The sequence below is a fragment of the Rosa chinensis genome, chromosome 7, assembly GCF_002994745.2.
Source record: "Rosa chinensis cultivar Old Blush chromosome 7, RchiOBHm-V2, whole genome shotgun sequence".
Classification (NCBI taxonomy): Eukaryota; Viridiplantae; Streptophyta; class Magnoliopsida; order Rosales; family Rosaceae; genus Rosa; species Rosa chinensis.
This window is the reverse complement of record NC_037094.1, coordinates 43,941,725-43,962,461: the sequence shown is the minus strand read 5'-3', so window position 1 is coordinate 43,962,461 and position 20,737 is coordinate 43,941,725. Positions and strand designations below refer to the sequence as shown.

Here is a 20,737-nt window from a genome sequence, read left to right as displayed (position 1 = left end):
TCAATTTCTCAAAACTTACCGTGGAGAAGTTGAGGGAGGAGTTGTGGAGCGGAGGGGCGAAGAAGATGAAGCAACCACTGGTTGAGGTGGTGGAGGAAGACTGGAAGAGTAACTGAGCAAGCAAACTGAAACGTAACAGATCTGGTTTCGAGTTTCGGAGTCCAGCCCCCCGCGCAAGAGCTACTGAGCACAGCGACGGAGAGAGAGCGACAGCGACAGAGAAGAGAGGTCTGATCATCGACGGAGAAGAGAGGCTGAGCGACAGAGACGGCGTTTTGGGACTAAACTCATCACGTTTTGGGACATTACTCTTTAGGAGTCGTGAATTTTAGAAAAAAATAAAATAAAAAATGAAACGCCCAGCCGCCTGGGCGCCCGCCTAAAACCCAGACGCCCAGAAGCTCCAATTATGCATTACTCGAGGCGGAGAGGAGCCGCCGAGCGCCTAGGCAGCCTGGGCTGCCGAGTTTTAGAACACTGATAAACGGGTTACACGGGTTTATATCGTGTTAGTGGGTTGACATGCAAATGACCACCTTTTTAATCGCGCAAGTTCAACAAACTTTATTTCATGTGGGTTTCAAGTTATGTTATTAGGTCGTGTCTGAATTGACAGCCCTAATAAAAATTGAGTTTGAAATTAAAAATTCAATACAGAAAAACTAGGCTCTTTTCTATGTATAAATTTAAAAGGTAATACAATTTAGCATAAAACCAAAAGCAGACCAAAATTTAAAACAAATAAATGAAATTTTTTAATAAAATGTATGTAGACAACTTGTCAAACATTTCCGTTGCAGGATATCTGTGACCCAGATATTGTAATAACTCACTTTAATTAACATTTATATAAAATCCCGGCTCTTTTCTCCAATACTTGGATAAGACATCTTGAGGCTTTTGAAACTCAATGAATAATGGCCAATTCTCAGGTAAAGTTAATTTTGATTTCAATTCATAAACATCATACCAACCTAACAATGATTTGGTCCCATCAATGCATGCATAAGCCCTCATTAAATTTCACACCTTAGGCACACCAATAGAATATATCTGTCTCATTTAAAGATTAGATAAAATTTTCAGATCAGGACACAACTCTTGGCAAATTGGATTTAGGTACCCCTCTGCTAGCACAATATATAGCAAACCTACTAGTCCATTCCTCTCCACTCCCAGAAAGCAAATCTCTTTCTTTATACCCTTGTCTGATCCCTAGCTACTGACCTTTTCCTTTGCTAGCTAGCCAGCCATGGCTAGAAGGAAGGTGAGACTGCACTATATTGCCAATGAGAGTTCCCGACGAACGACATTTAGAAAAAGAAAGAAGGGTCTTCTGAAGAAGGTGGGAGAGATAACCACTCTCTGTGACATCAAGGCCGCGGTGATCATCTACAGTCCCTTTGATGGCAAGCCGAAGGTGTTCCCAAGTCATCCAGAAGTCCACGAAGTGCTGACGAAGTTTCGAGATATGTCGCAGAAGGACAAGACAAGAAAGATGGTCGACCAGGAGACATTCTTGCGACAGCGAATCGACAAAGTCCGGGAGCAGATCAGAAAGTTGAAAAGAGACAACCGAGAAAAGGAGATCACTCAAGTCATGTTAGGTTGTTTGAAGGGGAGAACACTCTCTGACCTAGAAAGGAAGGATCTGCAAGACCTCAATTTTATCATTGAACGCAACCTTAGGGAGCTTGAAATCAAACAGTGGGCTGTCGATGAGCATAATGCTGAATTGAACGCAAGAGGAAAACCAAGAGAACCAAGAGAACCAGCTCAACCAGGTGCAAGCTGAATCGACTGCGGTGGAGCTAGTCTAACGACGAGGAATGCATTTGGGGAGGGAACCAACAGAGGCGTGAAGCCGCAACAACACCACCAAGTCGCGATGGAGGTGCAGACTATAGAGTAGATTCAGTACCAGATGATGCAGGTTGCAGCTCAGAGGCAACACCAGCACCAGCAGTTGTTCCAGCATCAAACCTGGTTCATGGACATCATGAACCCACCACCGCCCCAAACGATGGATTTTTTGCACCCACTACCACCGCTTTCGCCAAGAGAGTTCGGAGACTACAACGGTGATAATGCTACATGGCCAAACAATTCTTCATTCCATTTCCCTTGAACAATCTATGGTTTGAGTTTCTTTTGGTGTATTTTTTTTTTAATTCTGGATAATTTTCTTTTTGTTTGGTTTTCCTGCATGGAATTTGGGCTGTTTAATTATTGCGGACCACAGTTTGTTTGGGTTTATTTTGTGGATTGCTTATTTTTGTGAACTTGAACTGGTTTGCTTAATTATTATTGGTTTGATTTTATTTTATTTTTTGGACAATTATTGGTTTTGTATTTCATAATTGTTGGTGTTTATTTTGTGATGTGGTCAATATTGGTTGGTTAAGTATTTCATATGTTGTTGGTGTTTTGTCCGAGTATTGCTCAAACATTAGAGTCATCTTAATGAAGTCATCCACAATATACACACACACACACACACACACACACCAGGGCCCTTCTAGTGAGGATCCCTTTTTTTGGTCTTTTCTAGGGAATCAGGGATATGGCATTAGACTAACTTTTGGATCATATTTTGGCATCTTAACCGTTCCTTTTTTTGGTCCTAATGTGTAGATCACTTTTACAAATTTTCAGCCAATTTGATTATCGTTAAGGCATTCAAAACGGCGATTTAAGATTATAAGTATGAACGATTCAAATTTGACAGATGTAGTTCGTTCATTGATTTAATCTAGTTTAATACCTTAACAATCACCGATTTGGTTGAAAATTTGCATAAATGATCTACATATTAGGACCTAAAAACTGAATGGTTCATATGCCGAAATGTGATCGAAAAGTTGGTCTAATGCCCTATCCCTAGAAAAAGGATCCCTTAGTGGAAATGCCACACACACACACACACACACACACACACACACACATATATATATATATACAGAGATATATATATATATATATATATATATATATATAGAGAGAGAGAGAGAGAGAGAGAGAGAGAGAGAGAGAGAGAGAGAGAACAAAAACCTGAACTTTTTTTTTTTTGAGTAAAATGATGTTATCCCTTTATTGAAAAAAGAAAATGCTTTCGTGCTGAAAGGTTTTGGCATAATCTGGTAGATTAAATCTGCCAACAAAAACCTGAACTTGATTGCACTTGTAAAGATAGATTACGAATGCAGTCCTAAGAAATCTGATAGCTTACATTAAAGCTAGAAGGCCTAATTCATTTTCAAGTTTTCAAGGACTGAAAGTTTCTCAGCTATATATGTCCTCAGCCTAATTATGAAATAGCACAAAATCAAATTAGATGACTTATAAGATTCAAAATCTGATAGTAAATAATATGTTTTGAAACTTTACTATTGATCTAGCAAGTGTTGTTCGACTTTCCTTCATTTAGAACAGATGTTATCATGTTCTCATTTTGATAGGGAAATCTTTGTACATAAGTATCATACACTTGTCTTCATTTTGGTGTCTCTTATTTCGCTTTTGGAACCTAAACTCTGAAATTTGGGCTTAGACTTTGTGAAATGTAAATATATATATATATATATATATATATATATATATATATATATATAGGGCTTCCACTAAGGGATCCCTTTTTTTGGTCTTTTATAGGGATAGGCATTAGACCAACTTTTAGATCATATTTTCACATCTTAACCATTCAGTTTTTAGGTCCTAATGTATAGATCACTTCTGCAAATTTTCAGCCAAATTGGTGATCGTTAAGGTATCGAAAACTGCAATTTACACGAATGGACCGAATCTGTCGAACCTGAACCGTTCGTGTTTATAATGGTAAATTGCAGTTTTGGATGCCTTAATGATCATCAAATTGGCTGAAAATTTGCAGAAGTGATCTATACATTAGGACCTAAAAACAAAAACGGTTAAGATGTGAAAATATGATCTAAAAGTTGGTCTAATGCCTATCCCTATAAAAGACCAAAAAAAAGGATCCCTCACTAGAAGGGCCCTGTATATATGTATATATATATATATATATATATATATATATATATATACCCGTTTTAGAAATGACTTCCTTACTTTAAGAATTTGAGAATTTTTACTATTTTGCACTAGTATATGACCTAATTCAATGATTTCAACTTTTGTTCCTTTAGATTCCTATGCAAGAATTGTGTCTACAAAAAAATTAACCAAATCTATAATCATTTAGTTTTTCAAATTACTGTAAATAAATTTAGTCCGTTAGATAAAATTAAAACAAACATTGTGCTAATCAAATGATTAATATATATATATATGAGGACCCTTCTACTAAGGAATCCCTTTTTTTGGCCATTTTAAGGGATCCCTTGTGAGACCCACTTTTTTATTGCATTTTGGCATCTCGATCATTTAGTTTTTTTTGTCCTAATGTATAGATCAAATTTGTAAATTTTCAGCCAAATTGATGACGTTAAGGTGTCGAAGTAGTTTAAATCAATGGACGAACCGAATCTATCCAACCTGAACCGTTCATGTTTATAATTGTAAATCAAAGTTTTGAATGCCTTAATGATTATCAATTTAGCTGAAAATTTGCATAAGAGATCTATACATATTAGACCCACTTCTTTTTGCCATTTTAAGGGGTAGCTTATTAGACTCACTTTTCGATCACATATTCACATATCTACCGTTCAGTGTTTAGGTTTATATGAGTAGATCACCTCTGTAAATTTTCAGCTAAATTGATAGTCATTAAGGTACTCATAACTGCGATTTACAATTATAAACACAAATGATTCAAGTTGGACAAATTCGGTTCGTCCATTGATTTAATCTAGTTCAGTACCTTAACGATAATCAATTTGGCTGAAATTTTGTAGAAATGAGAATACATTAGGACCTCAAAACTAAATTGTCAATATGCCAAAATACTATAAAAAAGTGGGTCCCATAAGGAATCCCCTTAAAATGACCAAAAAAAAAAAGAATCCCTTAATGGAAGGGCAATTTATATATATATATATATATATATATATATATATATATATATATATACAGGGGTTCTTGGCTGCGGACGTCCGTACCTAAGGATTAGGTACGGATTTCTCATTTTTCCCCACTTTCCGATCATAGTTTCACATCTTAACCGTTCAATTTTTAGGTCCTAATGTATAGATCATCCATACAAAATTTCAGCCAAATTGGTGATCGTTAAGGCATTCAAAACTGCAATTTACAACAATGAATACGAACGGTTCTGGTTCGACAGATTCCGAACCGTTCGTACTGACTGTGGTACATTGCAGTTTTGAATGTCTTAACGATCACCAATTTGGCTGAAATTTTGAAGAGATGATCTATACATTAGGACCTAAAAACTGAACGGTTAAGATCTAAATGTGCGATCGGAAAGGGGGAAAAAATGGAAATCCGTACCTTTTGCTTAGGTACGGACGTCCGCACCTGAGAATATATATATATATATATATATATATATATATATCCCCTTTGTTGTAGATTATATTTGTTCTCCATTCTTTCATTTCGAAAACATCGAATTTAAAAGTTGATAATATTTGAAATGCCACTATCTCAAATCACCTTGTGAGTCTTTGAAATATAGGTTTGTGAAGTAAGCCATGGACTCTTGTTTCAAAGGTTTCGATGTTATAACGTAATCTATCAGAGGCGTTACAGTTTGGTTAAGGGTCAAGGACCAATCCCGCAACGAGCACCACAGAAAACTCAAGAACCAAAGTTTGGTTAAGACTTGGTAATTGAATTAACTTGTTTGTGTTTTTCTTTGGAGGAACCGGGTTATAAAAAAAAACACGTGATGAAATATAAGCAAATATTTATTTAATTAGGAAAAGGGTCCCTCCGTTTTGCGTTCAATTCAGTGCTTTGTCGGCTCTCATCATGGACTCATAATCTTATAGGGGCTGCTCATTTTTCAATTATGAATTGAATAGAGTCTAGCCAATTAGGGTTAGCTAGAGAAAGGTGGACCTCTACCATCCCAACACGTGTGAAGATTTTGTAATTAACAGGTGGACCCACCTCCTCTCCCTCAATTTCAAATCTATTTTGATAAACATTTTTGAACGGTCCAAAATTTCAAATTTTAAAACCGGCCACGCGAGGTTTCAATTTCAGACATTTTTGATTTGTCTTCAACTATTTTAAATGCCATTGCCAGTAAATAAATAAAAATAAAAATGTACCGGGAAGGAAATAACGTGGTCTTATTTGGTAAATATCTTCAGTTTTTTATTTTCATAAAGAAAAATAAAACATATGTTTTGAAAATAAAGAAAAGGAAAAGTATTATCTATGAAACAAATATATTAAATATATATATATATATATATTTTAAATTATGAACTTGATGTCCAGTACCATTTGGTCTAATGGCATAAGTCTCCCCTTTGTAAGTGGGAGGTCGTGAGTTTAAAAAAAAAACGGTCTTTTCAGTTGATTTGTTTGTTTATTCTTCAATTGTGTTAGATTTTTGCTCATTCAATTACTTAATTTGTGCTTAATAATATGAATTGTATCAACTAAAGTTCTTTAACGGTCTTGTCGACATAATATTTTGAGTAATGAATGATACTCTATGTTTCATGCAGAGGTTTTCAAATTGTTTCCACAATCATGAACCAGTAGAGCAGCTCTGCTAGGGTTGAGAATGTGGATCCTTGTGATAGTAGTTTCCGCACATTCCACCATCATATATGGGATTGAAGAAACCAATAATGGAAGCTATTGCCCTAGGGTTGGAATTGACAACTATGTTGAAAAGTTGGGAAGTTAGTGTCCCACTCAAAGAAGAAGGTGAGTTGTCCTCTAGTTAGGAAGAACAAGAATCTTTGTGCTTCAATTGGCTGCTTCCTTAGAGCAAGTTCACCTGTAGTCAAGAAAAAACAAAGTCGAGAAGTCAAGAATTCGACCGGTCAAGTTACTATTCACTATCATTGGACATGGGTTTACACTAGTTGTTTTTCTTGCCCGGTCAACACTGTTCACCCAAAATTCGCTGTTTAAATTCACTGTTCATTTTTACTGTTCAAATTCCCAAAGCAGCCAACGGCTAGTTGCCACGTGGTGGCTGCACTGCCATTAATTGTCGCTACGCGACAAAAAACAGATCCTCCTGCTGTGATTGGTCCGTGCTCTTCACGGCCTCTCTCTGGCACGTCTCTCTCTGTGCTGGCCCATGTGACGTCAGCCACGATCAGTCGCGGGCCAAGGTGGCAGCAGGCTAAGCCTGGGCAAGACAAAAGCCATGGGCTTGACATTTTTCTTGCCCTTGGTCAAACAAAGCCAAATGCTGCCCAGGCAAAACATGCCCGGTGGAAGGAAAAAAAGGAGCTTGCCCAGTCAAAATCAAGGATTGTTGAGGTGGTGCTCGGGCAAAAGAGCACCGGTGCACTTGCTCTTACAGTTGACAAACTTGGCTATTGATGATGGTTTTGCCTGCCTTAGTTACAATGGCATAAAAAAAAATTAAAGTTTAGTTTGTTCTTTTTCAGCTTTCTAGCATTGCTGGAGATCTTCTGATTTCTCAATTCTATGTTTCCAATTTTACCACAGCTAAGTGTCTAGGCTTTTGTTAATATCTAATTAGGAGTTAGGGTGTCAAATTTGTTTTAATGAAAAAAGGCTTACTTGAATAAGTGAGCTATAGTGTCACGCCCCAAAAATTGGAGGTGAAAACTATATTTTTATTAAGTCGAATTGGAATAAAGAAAAGCTTCAAAATACACTTTTGTTCACTTGAAAAAAAAAACTTAAATAATAATAAATAAATAAAAAGGTAACGGAAGCTCCATTCTAAAATTTAGAACAATCTTAATCAAAAACTTGAATTTTATTTTAGGGGACGCTGACCGAACCATTAGCTGCTACCAAGTCTTCTAAGCATTCAATTCATCTTCGGTACTTGGAACCACAACAAATTACTAATGAGATATAAACTCAGTAAGTAACTATAACACACCACGTATAACAAATAGGAAGGCTTTTCATACTTATATATAATATAGTAAAATGCATAGTACATGGAGTGCACTGAAAACAAGTCAAACTGAACTTTCTAGGTCCATCTAAACATAACATACCAATGAGACCCAAACTTATCAGAGGTGGGAGACAGACGTCACCCGTCGGTGATGAACCCACTATGTGGGCTATATAACAGACAATGCAGAACCTGCAAAGACAAAACAGTGCATAATTTGCACTTACAGAACAAATTTCTCCCCAGATATCATACTAGTATTGATATGCCAAGAGAATACCTAGCAGAAATCTCTTTCAAAACTTATCAAATTTCGCATGATGCATACGTACTAGTACAAGGCAAAGCACTCATAACGGAAACAAAAATAGTGCACTCAAAATCATAAGCGTATAATATATAATATATAATATAGTAACGTATCATCAATAATATATTTATCATTGTTCCAGAGCAAACAATAGTTACTTACCTCAACTAACCAAGCTATACAAGCAACTGGTACAGTGTCCTAAGTTGCGGTTTCTAGGCCTAAAGCAAACAAAAACTCAAAATGAGACATGAACTAGAACCTTATAACCTGCGGTAAAAGCAATCTGGCAAGGCTTATGTCCTAAGGAAAAATCTCACTTACTACAGTCGTTAATCAAATCCCTTGAAAATTTACAACATTACACTAGACATGCTCAAGTATCTACTGTAAAAATATCAAGTCAAAAGAATACTAAAAACTTATCCAAATAATTTTCTAAAACCGACATATGTTGCTGCCAGGAAACGAAACCTTCACCAACAATGACTCTTCCAAAAATTCCACAGGATTCAATAAGGATTAAAACTTATTGAAATTTGGTAAGTCTATTTAAGGTTCAATATTAGTATATGAAAAAAATTTGGGAGCGAAATCAGTTTCTTTAGAACCCCAAAAGCTGCCTTCAAAACAGAATCCAAAATGAGCCTCTCGACCTAAACAGCTAGGTTCAGATGGTTAATGAATTTTATAAAAATAATTATGAACGATAAATTCACTAAAATTTTACCCCAGAAAATAGACATAAAGAGAAATGTTCCAGAAAAATTTTATGGCTAAAACAAATCATTTGGCTCTTCAAACAATGATTGTAACACGTTCCTAACTTCTGTTAGCAGGAAACCTGTTTCCTCTATGTCAACTTTGAAAAAACACCATAGATTCGATTCTTAATGTTTTTCTGTGAAATAAACGCCAAAATAACCCTTGATAAGTCTAATTTCAAGTAATGAAAGAACCATAATCGTTTAAGTAAATGTACTGATCGAAATTGAAACAAAAACACCTGATCTCAGACTTGATATTGTGGTCAGCGCAGCCTAACCTATTTTCTCCTTTCTCTATCCTTGCACGCGGACGTTTTTCTCTCTTCTTTTTCTGGCTTAAACACGTCTAAAAGACTTTTCTTCTCTATCAAAACTCATAGGTTCAGTTAACTTATTAGAAAATATTTGATTTCAGACTTCTAAGTAAACACAACCTCTTTGTAACAGCTAGTTTAAAATTCCTATTTTCCTTTTTACTAAAATAACTAATTAACCTTAAAACTAACTATACAAAATAAATAAATAAAGTCTCATAAAAATATAACATGATCCAACAACAAACTATTTCACCATACCAAAATAAATAAGGTCTGCAAACAAAAAGGTCACAAAACAAACCAAATAAATTGGTGGATATCACATATATATAGTGTGTTCAGTGATCAATATTTTTTAGTTTAGTTGTTTGCTTATTCCTCAAATATAGATCTTGCTATAAACACAAGAACTACACTATCAATTTTGAGATGGAGTACCAAAAAGAGGTCACTTAGTTTGAGGGTTCCACCCTGAAGAAGAGTAGAGGATGAAGGCACTCCACCATATGCAGGGTTATTAAAGGAGGATTGCCAAAGATACCGCTAAATGGTATTTTTCATAGGAATAGTATTCACAAGCTTGGCCTTGTATTTCTCGATCTTGCCTTTCTTTCCCTATCTTGATCGAAGTCTTGAAAGGCTTGGTTATGGTAGTCAAGGTATCCCAGAGATTCTATAGCTTATGCTACTGGTTTGGCTAAAGGCACTGAAGTTTCTAGCTTCATCTTTTAATGGATAGTCTCTGATTCTCGAAAAAAAAAAAAAAAAAAAAGATATGGAGTACTATTATGACACTGTACTTGAGGCTAAATATATCGAGCATGAATCTGATCATCACTTTCCCTTTTCAATATTTCGCTCTTGTTTTGTGGTTGGTGCTTAGGGATGGCAATAGGGCGCGTTGGGAATGGGGATCACAATACCATCCCCATCCCCGGGGTCATTTTCTACCCCCATCCCCGCCCCAATTCCCAATAAAAATATATTGGGGATTCCCCGTCCCCGTCCCCATCCCCATCCCCATTGGGGACTAAACCTCCAAACCTGCCCCAAATCCCCAATAAGAATTTAATAAATAAAATAATTTTTTCTCATATTGCCTTTTTAAAAATCAAAATCTACAACAAATAAATTTAAAATATGATTAAATTCATAAATCATAATTCAGTGAGTGCAAAAGTCAAAACACTATTAAAGTAAAAGTGTAGCCATTAATGTATATATTTGTGATTCATATTATAACAAATAAATTAAAATATATATATAAGTTAACCATATGTATATATTATTGGGGCAGGTTTGGGGATGGAGATCACAATACCATCCCCGCCCCATCCCCAATCTTAGATAGCGGGGATTGGGGATCCCCATCCCCATTCTCCATTTGTCCCCGAATTCTCCCCCCATTAGGGGCGAGTATCCAATGGAGCTCCGCCTCACTGGGGATTTTTGCCATCCCTCTTGTGTGACGACTCTCTCTCTCTCTCTCTCACATCTAATCGTGTTGATTCGGTCTGTTGATGGTTGGTTAATATTATGTGGTGGATGAGTGGAGTGATTACATCCAATTGGAGTAGGGTCGAGTTCTTTGACCCAAACTATGCAGAGTTTGTTCATTATCTAGATTTGCTTTTGAAATTCGAGTGAGCTTTAATTTTATATATAGTCACTAACCTAATTTCTCTTTTAGATTTTTATTAAAAACTATATTAGGTTCCGAATCACCATTGATTTTGGGATTGAGACATGAAAATATGAGATTTTGTTCTAGAGAAATCACAGCGAATAGCTATATTTGGACATCCTTGATCGGTCTTGGCATTTTAGGTAAGTAGCGGAAGAATTGTCTCTTATCCACATAAATAACAAGGCATGGTCGCTCAAATCATCGTGCTACGCCCTCTGGTCGAGTTTGGTCTCTCAATTATTTAATATTGAATTTCGTACTTTCGTTTTAAATTTGAAGTTTAAAATAATTTGAAAAAAATAAAATAAAAGAGTACAATACAAAACGAAGCAGAAACGAAAGCAATTTGAAATTTGAAATGACGCCCCCAAAACCCTTGTGAGTGGCGTAAGCGCGCCTCCCAACAGTCTCTGATGGAAAGCTCATCTTATATATAGTTTGTTAACAAACACCAAACACCCTTCATTGGGTCACACACACAATAACGAGCCATTCTGAGCACTCTCAGATCCAATCCCCAATTCAAATTTTAAATTTTAACTCTTTTTTTTATTTTTATGTTTTTGACAGAACCCTTCACACTCAAATTTTTAACTGTAAGCTCCCTTTCCTCTCTTTACGATTCTTGGGTTGTCGATTTTCTTCACAGATTTACTAGCATTGCTATTGATATTGGTAATTTTGTTGTTTTTCTGATTTGGGTCCATCCCATATTGGTCTAAATCCTTATCCTCTATCTGGGTTCTGTGAATTCAAATAGAAGCTTAAAAGCTATTGGGGACCCATATGATGATATCTTTTCGTTTTGCATTTGTTTCATTTCTAATATGAACGCGTATGTAAATCTGGTGTTGAATTCAATGGGGTATACTATATAGCATTTGATAGTGCCCAGTTTTGATAAGTTACTGTTGCTGGGTTTCTTGATATGATTCCGTGTTCATAGAAGGACAATCCCATATGACAATTGCAAAGCAGATGTATGAACATCTAGATTAAACTTGGATATTATAGATTTCGTATACATTACTGAATTGAATTCCTCTTGGTCTATTTTATTAGGTTTTTATCAAGCTTGTTGTGCAGTTTTCGATGTCTTGGTAATGACTGCTACCTGTTTGATTGTTGTTCTCACAGAATGGAGTCTCTCCCAGATGCTATTGTTCAATACATATTGTCGTACATGAATAATGCCCGAGATGTGGCGCTTTGTAATTGTGTATCCAAGCGATGGAAGGACTCAATTCCATATATACGGAGCCTTTTCTTCCCTAGGAACTCCTTTGATAATCTCACAGGCAGTGACACTCCTGATGATGTTGTATTGAAGATGATTTCTCTGATTGAAAGATTGGAGAATCTTGTTGTTTATAGCCCATTTTCGGGTGCTGGGCTTGCTTCATGGTTGACGCTGATAGGCCCCTCCCTTAGGTATCTTGAGCTGCGAATGGACAATCTTGCTGAACAAGAGGTCTGCAATGAACGCCCTTCGAAATTGGATTGCTTAACTGCTGCAAAGAATTTGGAGTCTTTAAAACTTTGGGGAGTCTTAATGACCCGTTCCCCCAAGTGGGATGTCTTCCAGAAACTCAAGAACCTTGAAATTGTTGGTGCAAGGTTGGAGGATCCTGCGCTGTCAACTGTGCTTCAGGCCTGTCCTAATCTGACCAAACTGTTGCTGCTTGGTTGCGAAGGAGTCGTTGCAGTTTCAATTGAGTTGCCACATCTGGAGCAGTGTAAGCTAGACTTCTATGGCTTGGGCAATTGCTCATTTTCTATGAACTGCCCAAAAATTGAGGTCCTTGAGGTGCAAGGATGTAGTTGGATTCGGGTTCAGAAGACAAAGCACTTGAGGAATCTTTCAATTGCCAATAATGCAGGTAACAATTACCTGTGATGATTTGAAATATGAAATATATTGGGCGCATTTTGCTTCTTCTCTTTCTCTAACAGACAGTTTGGTGAGGCTGAGGATTATTGTAGGGGCTCATTTGTGTTTTTGTGTTTTCTGGTATGTTTTCAGGGAGAGTCTACATGGTTGATTTTGAAAAACTTGTGGCTCTGGAGTCCTTATCCATTAGGGGCGTCCAATGGTGTTGGGGTGCAATAAGCAGTATGCTGCAGTGGGCAAGCGAAGTAAAGCACCTCTATATGAAGGTGGAATTCACAGGAGATTTCGAGACTCTTCAACCCTTTCCAGAGGTTGACTTTGTTGATTTTTTTAATAATCATCCAAAGCTGCAAAATTTTGACATCCATGGAGCCATGTTTGCAGCTCTTTGTCAGAAGAACAGTCTGAAAAATGTGAGTAGATACTATTTGTAATTGTATTTTATTTTTTTATTAAGTTCCAAGAAAATCTTCAAGTTTTTGATCGAGTTGAATTTTGTTTTTTGTCAGGTTGATTCAGGATTTCTAATTCCTTGTCTGGAGTCAGTGGTGATCACAGTGCGATCACCACTGAATGCTGAACAGAAAATGAGCACTCTTGAGTCCTTGTTGAAGTATGGGAAGAATCTCAAGAGCATGGTGATCAAGGTTCTTCAGATGAAGAGTAACCATAGCAGCGCAGATGATTTCTTTGATGAGATATGCAGGTTTACATGCATGAACCGAAAGATAGTTAGAATAGAATAAAGCTTACTTGGGAGTACACTGCTCAGTTCTCCTCTTTTTATTTCTCATCATTCCTTCAATTCTCTGATTTCAGCTTTGACTGCTAATTTTGGTTGGAACTATGATCATTATTCATCGAATGGATTAGATATTCAGATAAAATAAGTTTCTGGCTTTGTCTATGATTATGGTTCTCTTTTATCTGATTGGCATAGTATGTGCTATATTTGCTTATAAGTTACGGTTGTAGCTGTTCCTGTTTGGGAAGTTGACTGCAACTATTCTGCACGAGAGTTGTATGCAACTATGCATACAATGTCACTAAAGGAGGAAACAAAGGCATCTTTGTGTTCTTAGAGGTGGCATGGTTCTTTGCAAACCGAAAGGCAGTATGGATCTCTGTAGCTGCCATCCACCATTGAGTTATCTCATTTGTTAGATATATGGCTACAAACTTTTGTCATGAAATTCAATTAGACATATAAATGACTACTAAAAAATTTGATTTTGAAGTAATTCCCCTCATTGTGCATCGGGTGGAGGTGTAGTGCCTGAATTGCAGGACCTCATAGCATAATATTATGTTATGAAGGAACTCCTTTACCTTCAATATGAAGATGAAGAATCTAGTAGTAGAATTAGTGACTGCCCAAGGCCATATTGTGACTTGCTGCATTAGCATTTTGCAGCTTCCAAAATAGGCGGATAACCATCTTTCGGTCAGAAGTGACGAAGCTTACTGCAACTGGAGAATGCATGTCAACTACCGAGTTAGATAACCCTTCATCAACAGTCAGAATATTTTCCCCAAATTTGCCCAACTTTGTCAGTGAAACCACTAACCGAACGTTAGACACTAATAAGCCCATCAGCACCAACCCTATCACTCATAACTATCATATGATGGGTTTCACATCAGACAATTGCATTATTTGAAGGCACGTGATTTTTGATGAACATCAATTCCCCATGAAGTTTCATTCTTTTACAACCCATTCTTCATCACCCTCAGACCATCATAAATCAATTCCACGTTTGTTTCAACTTCTTGTCATTTATTTCCACATTCCATCTCTCAGTCTGAGCAGAACCAGTACTTTCACCTTGTGCGAGCCACCACAAGCAACAACAATGTTTCTTCGGACTTTGATTCCAATATTCAAGATCCTACTTATACAACAGATGCATTTATTGATACACAACAATTCCAGCTCGAATGGTGTCTCTCTTACAGTCAATGAAATCTTGGGTACTGACTTTTTCTATTTCAGATCGTTTTGTGCAAGACCAGGTAAATGCACCACGTGAAAATGATTTTCACGCTTGTGTACCTGACAATAGGCCACTAGCATCTGATCTCATGCCCACACCAGCTACTACTGGATTACATTCCACTGATATACAACCACCAAGTCTTTCTTAGGCAATTATTTCAAATTATTCCTCACTCTACCTCTTCAATTGTTACTGTCAATGATTATCCCATGGTTATCAGAAGCAAAAACGGTACATATATGAAAAAGGTCTTTTATGCACCTGCTGCAACCACATCAACAGCTTCTGATCATGGGCCATCCACTTTACAAGCGAGCATTAAAGTGTTCAGAATGGCGAAACGCTATATAGGAAGAGTATGATGCTCTCATGTACATGGGTGGATCCAGGATGTATATTTGGGGTGGGCTGAATTTAAGGCTTTCTCATGAGAATTTTTTTTTACTATCAATAATGCTTCTAAGAATCTTGAGGCTAAATTGTAAAGGAATACTAATAGAAATTGATGTAACTAAAGAAAAGAAGAGAGTAGAAAATTGCAAACCAGGGAAAAGGCAATTCTAAGAAATACTAATAAAACATGTCCTTTAAAAAAATAAAAAATAAAACATGTTGTAACAAAAGAAAAGAAAAAAAAAGAGAGCAAAGGGAGAAAAAACTGGGGAAAGCGAAAAAAAGGAACAAAAGAAGAAAATGGGGGAGAAGAAAATGACAAAACAGGAAAACAAACCCGGTTGTTAGTGAAATATCAAGTTAGCTTGCCAACTAAACCAAAGGCCACAACATGAGATTTAGGCACTTATAATGTATCATATATTCAAGGAATTTTGGGTTGGGCTATAGCCTATCCAGCCTCCTACATAGTTACGCCCCTGCTCATGTAGCAAGGAACTTAGACTTTGGTTCCTACGTTACCTAACAAAAATCTTATTAGCTACAAGTGGATCCTTAAAATTAATAAAGGAAAACTCAGACAGTTCCATTGCAAGACATAAAGCTCGGCTGGTGTTTCCAGAGGATTTAGTTAAGAATAAGGTATTGACGATAAGGAGACTTCAAACTTCTAGTCCTGTGGTCAAACACAACACTTTGACTTTCTCTAGCTCTTAGCGCACAATTTGGCTGGAAACTTCACCAAAATGAAGTAAAGGATGCCTTTCTTTATGGCATCTTCCTTGAGGAGGAGGTCTACAGGGCTCAACCCCAAGGTTTTGAAGACACTGATTGTTTATACCTAACATATCATAAGCACTACCACTAGACAAATACCCATGTCTTGTGGAGACATTCTGAATGACATTTCAGATTACTCAGACTTGACTTGGTTTCGGATTCGGTGTGAGCTCGGCTCGTTCTCTTTTAGGGTAGTTTGGTCCTTTTGGAGCCTAGAAACGTTCGTCCCAGAGCCGTGTTATTTTTGGGCTCCACAATAACCACTCCAACTCATATGCTGAAAATTAAGATTTTGTCTTAGTTTTGAGTGATCAAAGATGATCGAGGAATACACAATGGGGTTGGTTTAGTAGAAGCATGCTAGGCTGCAAGGAGGCGAATACTGTAGGGTTTCTCCTGGTAATAAGAGGTCTCTGGTTCGAAGCCCAGCTTGTGATAAAATCCCTTGGGGAGGGGCCATACCCAAGTTGCTCCCAACCTCGGAGTGATAGATCACTCGGCCACCATTTTTTTAATAAAAAAAGATGATTGAGAAATCGATTGGTATGAAGGCGAGTGCTGGACCAAAAATTTTTTTTTCAAAGTTTTTTCCTTTGTTCTTATCCAATATATATATATATATATATATATATTTGTAGTTAATGCTGCTGTCACAGATAATTAAAGATCAGAGAAGAGACAACAATCAAAAGTATATAAGGGGTTCGTGTTGTGTCAAGGTGTTAAATGCATTACAGTAGACAAACCAAAACCCAATCCATATAATAATCGTATCAAAAATATTAACCCAGACCCAACCCATTTAATAATCTTGTCAAGAGTACAAACTCAGACCCAACCTGTATATTAAATGAGTGACCCGTGATGAGCCAGCTAACCTATTTATAAATAAGTTGTGTCAGGTTTGAGTTCCATGACTCATTTAAACTACCAAAAAAGGTCACCATTTGACCGATTTAAGACATTGAATTGAAAAATATGCATGAAGTCTTGAGATACTAGTACATATCTTCACCACTTAACGCATTTAAGACGTTAAACCCCTAAATATTTAAAATATTACTTACTTTTAATGGGTCTTGTAGATGAATTACATATAACTGGACTCGATCTTTTTTAATAAATGGGCTACACGGGTTCATAACGTGTTAGCGAATTGACATGCAAATGACCCACTTTTTAATCACGCAGGTTCAACCCGCTTTATTTCGTGCGGGTTTCGAGTTGTGTTATTAGGTCTTGTCTGAATTGACAGCCCTATTAAAAACTGAGTTTGAAATGAAAAATGCAATACAGAAAAACTAGGCTTTTTTGTACGTATGAATTTAAAAGGTAACATAACTTAGCATAAGACCAAAAGCGGACCCAAATTTAAAACAAATAAATGAAATTTTTTAATAAAATGCATGTAGACAACTCGTCAAACATTTCCGTTGCATGATATCTATACCCAGATATTGTAATAACTCACTTTAATTACCATTTATATAAAATCCCGGCCCTTTTCTCCAATACTTGGACATGACATCTTGAGGCTTTTGAAACTCAATGAATAATGGCCAATTCTCAGGTAAAGTTAATTTTGATTTCAATTCATAAACATCATACCAACCTAACAATGATTTGGTCCCATCAATGCATGCATAAGCCCTCATTAAATTTCACACCTCAGGCACACCAATAGAATATATCTGTCTCATTTAAAGATTAGATAAAGTTTTTAGATCAGGACACAACTCTTGGAAAATTGGATTTAGGTACCCCTCTGCCAGCACTATATATAGCAAACCTACTAGTCCATTCCTCTCCACTCCCAGAAAGCAAATCTCTTTCTTTATACCCTTGTCTGATCCTTAGCTGCTGACCTTTTCCTTTGCTAGCTAGCTAGCCATGGCTAGAAGGAAGGTGAGACTGCACTATATTGCCAATGAGAGTTCCCGACGAACGACATTTAGAAAAAGAAAGAAGGGTCTTCTGAAGAAGGTGGGAGAGATAACCACTCTCTATGACATCAAGGCCGCGGTGATCATCTACAGTCCCTTTGATGGAGAGCCGAAGGTGTTCCCAAGTCATCCAGAAGTCCACGAAGTGCTGACGAAGTTTCGAGATATGTCGCAGATGGACAAGACAAGAAAGATGGTCGACCAGGAGACATTCTTACGACAGCGAATCGACAAAGTCCGGGAGCAGATCAGAAAGTTGAAAAGAGACAACCGAGAAAAGGAGATCACTCAAGTCATGTTCGGTTGTTTGAAGGGGAGAACACTCTCTGACCTAGAAATGAAGGATCTGCAAGACCTCAATTTTATCATCGAACGCAACCTCAGGGAGCTTGAAATCAAACAGCGGGATGTCGATGAGCAGAATGCTGATGAGCAAAAGCAGGAGGAAAACCAGGAGAACCAGCTCAACCAAGTGCAAGCTGAATCGATTGTGGTGGAGCTCGGTCTGACGACGAGGAATGCATTTGGGGAGGGAACCAACAGAGGTGTGCAGCAACAACACCACCAAGCCGCGATGGAGTCGCAAAGCATGGAGCAGTGGCAGTACCAAATGATGCAGGTTACAGCTCAGAGGCAGCAACATCAGCAGTTGTTCCAGCAGCAACCATGGTTCGTGGACATCATGAATCCACCATCGCCCCAAACGAGGGACTTCTTGCACCCACTACCACCGCTTTAGCCAGAAGGTTTCGGAGACTACAACATTGAAAATGCTACATGGCCAACCAACTCTTCATTCCGTTTCCCTTGAACAATCTATGGTTTGAGTTTCTTTTGGTGTATTTTTTTTTAATTCCTGATAATTTTCTTTTGGTTCGGTTTTCTTGTATGGAATTTGGGCTGTTTAATTATTGCGGACCATAGTTTGTTTGGGTTTATTTTCTGGATTACTTATTTTTGTGAACTGGAACTGGTTTGTTTTTTTTTTTTTTTCTTTGGACAATTATTGGTTTTGGTAATGTATTTAATAATTGTTGGTGTTTACTTTGTGTTGTGGTTTAATATTGGTTGGTTATGTAGTTCATATATTGTTGCTGTTTTGGTCGGAGTATTGCTCAAACACGAGAATCATATTAATGAAGTCATCCAGAATATGTAGAACAAAAACCTGAACTTGATTGCAGTTGTAAAGATAGGTTATGAATGCAGTCCTAAGAAATCTGATTGCTTATATTAAAGATGAAAGGACTTATTCACTTTCAGTTCAGATTTATTAGTAAAGAAGAAACTTGGAGTATTGAGTCATCTCAATAGCAAGTAGCAAATGTCTTCACCAAATCAACAACTGATATGTACATAGGCAAGTATCAGAATTTAAAAAAAATCAGTTTGTTAAATTCAGACACGTGATGGAATCCTGTAGGTACAAGTATTGACATTCCCATATAAAACAGGAAGGTATCGTTGGGGTTAATGGGTTTAATATGTTTTATTTATTTGAAGATATTTTTCTATGTGTAAAAGTGTGTAATTGATTTCCTAAATATTTTAGGATTTGGTCGATATCTTGTATTAAAAGTTCATTTCCTAATTAAAGTCTAATTAGGGTAGAATCTTGGGGCATTGAGCAGCTGCGTTGGTCAATTATATATTGCAGAAATATACACAGTCAGAGGTGTCACCTAGAGCGCAAGAATATTGATAGTGTCTTGCATGTTTGCTTGAGTTTGAGTCTTCACAAAGAGTCAATACACTTGGTCCATGTATATGTGTTATTGATCATGTTTTCATATGCATAAAAACTCTCTTGAGATTAGTAGAAAGACTGTGAAGAAAGAAGAGCAAGATCGTGTGATTGTTCAAGTGAAGGAGTCCAATAAGATAGACAAACTTTGTGTTAGCTTTTGTCTAAACATTGTAGCCGAGCGAGTGCTATTCAAGTTTGTAAAAGAACATATCCTTTTTAATAAGATGATTCTTATTTTGGGCTCTCAAGAGTAAGAGCCCCGCAGTGTTTTTAATCTCATATTTGAGGTTTTTACTGCGTGACCAAAATCTGTGTTCAGTTTGCTATTTTGGTTTCTGCTGCCCAGTAAGGATTGATCCGTGCACTGCAATCCCCATTTTCTAGAAAAACACATTCTGTCATTGTATTTTCACTTGGTATCATAGCAGGTTCTAAAGTTTTTTAGTTGATCCGTGGTCAAGGATGGAACGTGAATATAACATAGCCTCTAGTTCTATAAATTGCCCCCGTTTGTTTGATGGTGAAGGTTACTCACAATGGAAGATCATGATGAGGGCATTCCTCAACTCTCAGGATGAAAATATGTGGAATATAATTGATACTGGATGGGAACACCCAACCAAGGCAGAAGACTCAAAGAAAGTAGAAGGGACATCTGCAAAAGTTCTTAAGTCTAGGAAGGAATGGACAGAAGAGGAGGCTCGAAATAGAAGTTGTGATTTCAAGGCACGGAATTCCTTATACACAACTTTATCCAAGAAGGAGAGGGTGAGAATCAGCCACTGTGACACTGTAAAACAAGCATGGGATCTTCTTGAGGTCACTTATGAAGGCAACAAAAAGGTTAGAGGCCAGAAACTTGAGAGACTTGTCTTAGAGTTTGAAAAC

General features: G+C 37.1%; 3 protein-coding genes across 4 annotated transcripts; all 3 read left to right on the top strand.

Annotated features, from left to right (window-relative positions):
- Positions 1-1,252: 1,252 nt before the first annotated feature.
- LOC112177962 (agamous-like MADS-box protein AGL80) lies at positions 1,253-1,795 on the top strand. Its single transcript, XM_024316194.1, has one exon. The coding sequence runs from the start codon at positions 1,253-1,255 to the stop codon at positions 1,793-1,795; it is 543 nt and encodes a 180-aa protein (XP_024171962.1).
- A 9,624-nt stretch (positions 1,796-11,419) lies between these two features.
- Positions 11,420-13,893, top strand: LOC112179147 (F-box protein At1g10780). 2 transcript variants are annotated; one of them, XM_024317482.2, is made up of 4 exons: positions 11,420-11,691; positions 12,233-12,975; positions 13,119-13,399; positions 13,496-13,893. In XM_024317482.2, exons 2-4 carry the CDS (start codon positions 12,234-12,236, stop codon positions 13,730-13,732), a joined length of 1,260 nt encoding a protein of 419 aa, XP_024173250.1. In that variant the 5' UTR covers positions 11,420-11,691; position 12,233; the 3' UTR covers positions 13,733-13,893. The 2 variants fall into 2 exon arrangements, with proteins under 2 accessions (XP_024173250.1, XP_024173249.1); XM_024317481.2 differs by lacking the exon at positions 11,420-11,691 and adding an exon at positions 11,718-12,075.
- A 4,156-nt stretch (positions 13,894-18,049) lies between these two features.
- Positions 18,050-18,841, top strand: LOC112177961 (agamous-like MADS-box protein AGL80). The gene has a single exon (XM_024316193.1). It carries the CDS (start codon positions 18,050-18,052, stop codon positions 18,839-18,841), a length of 792 nt encoding a protein of 263 aa, XP_024171961.1.
- The last annotated feature ends 1,896 nt before the right edge of the window (positions 18,842-20,737 follow it).

Coding starts and splice junctions, on each gene's coding strand:
- LOC112177962 (XM_024316194.1), top strand. CDS start 1,253: ATGGCTAGAAGGAAGGTGAGACTGCACTATATTGCCAATGAGAGTTCC.
- LOC112179147 (XM_024317481.2), top strand. CDS start 12,056: ATGACAATTGCAAAGCAGAT. Junction 12,076..12,232: donor ATGACAATTGCAAAGCAGAT/GTATGAACATCT, acceptor TTGTTCTCACAG/AATGGAGTCTCTCCCAGATG. Junction 12,976..13,118: donor TTCAATTGCCAATAATGCAG/GTAACAATTACC, acceptor GTATGTTTTCAG/GGAGAGTCTACATGGTTGAT.
- LOC112177961 (XM_024316193.1), top strand. CDS start 18,050: ATGGCTAGAAGGAAGGTGAGACTGCACTATATTGCCAATGAGAGTTCC.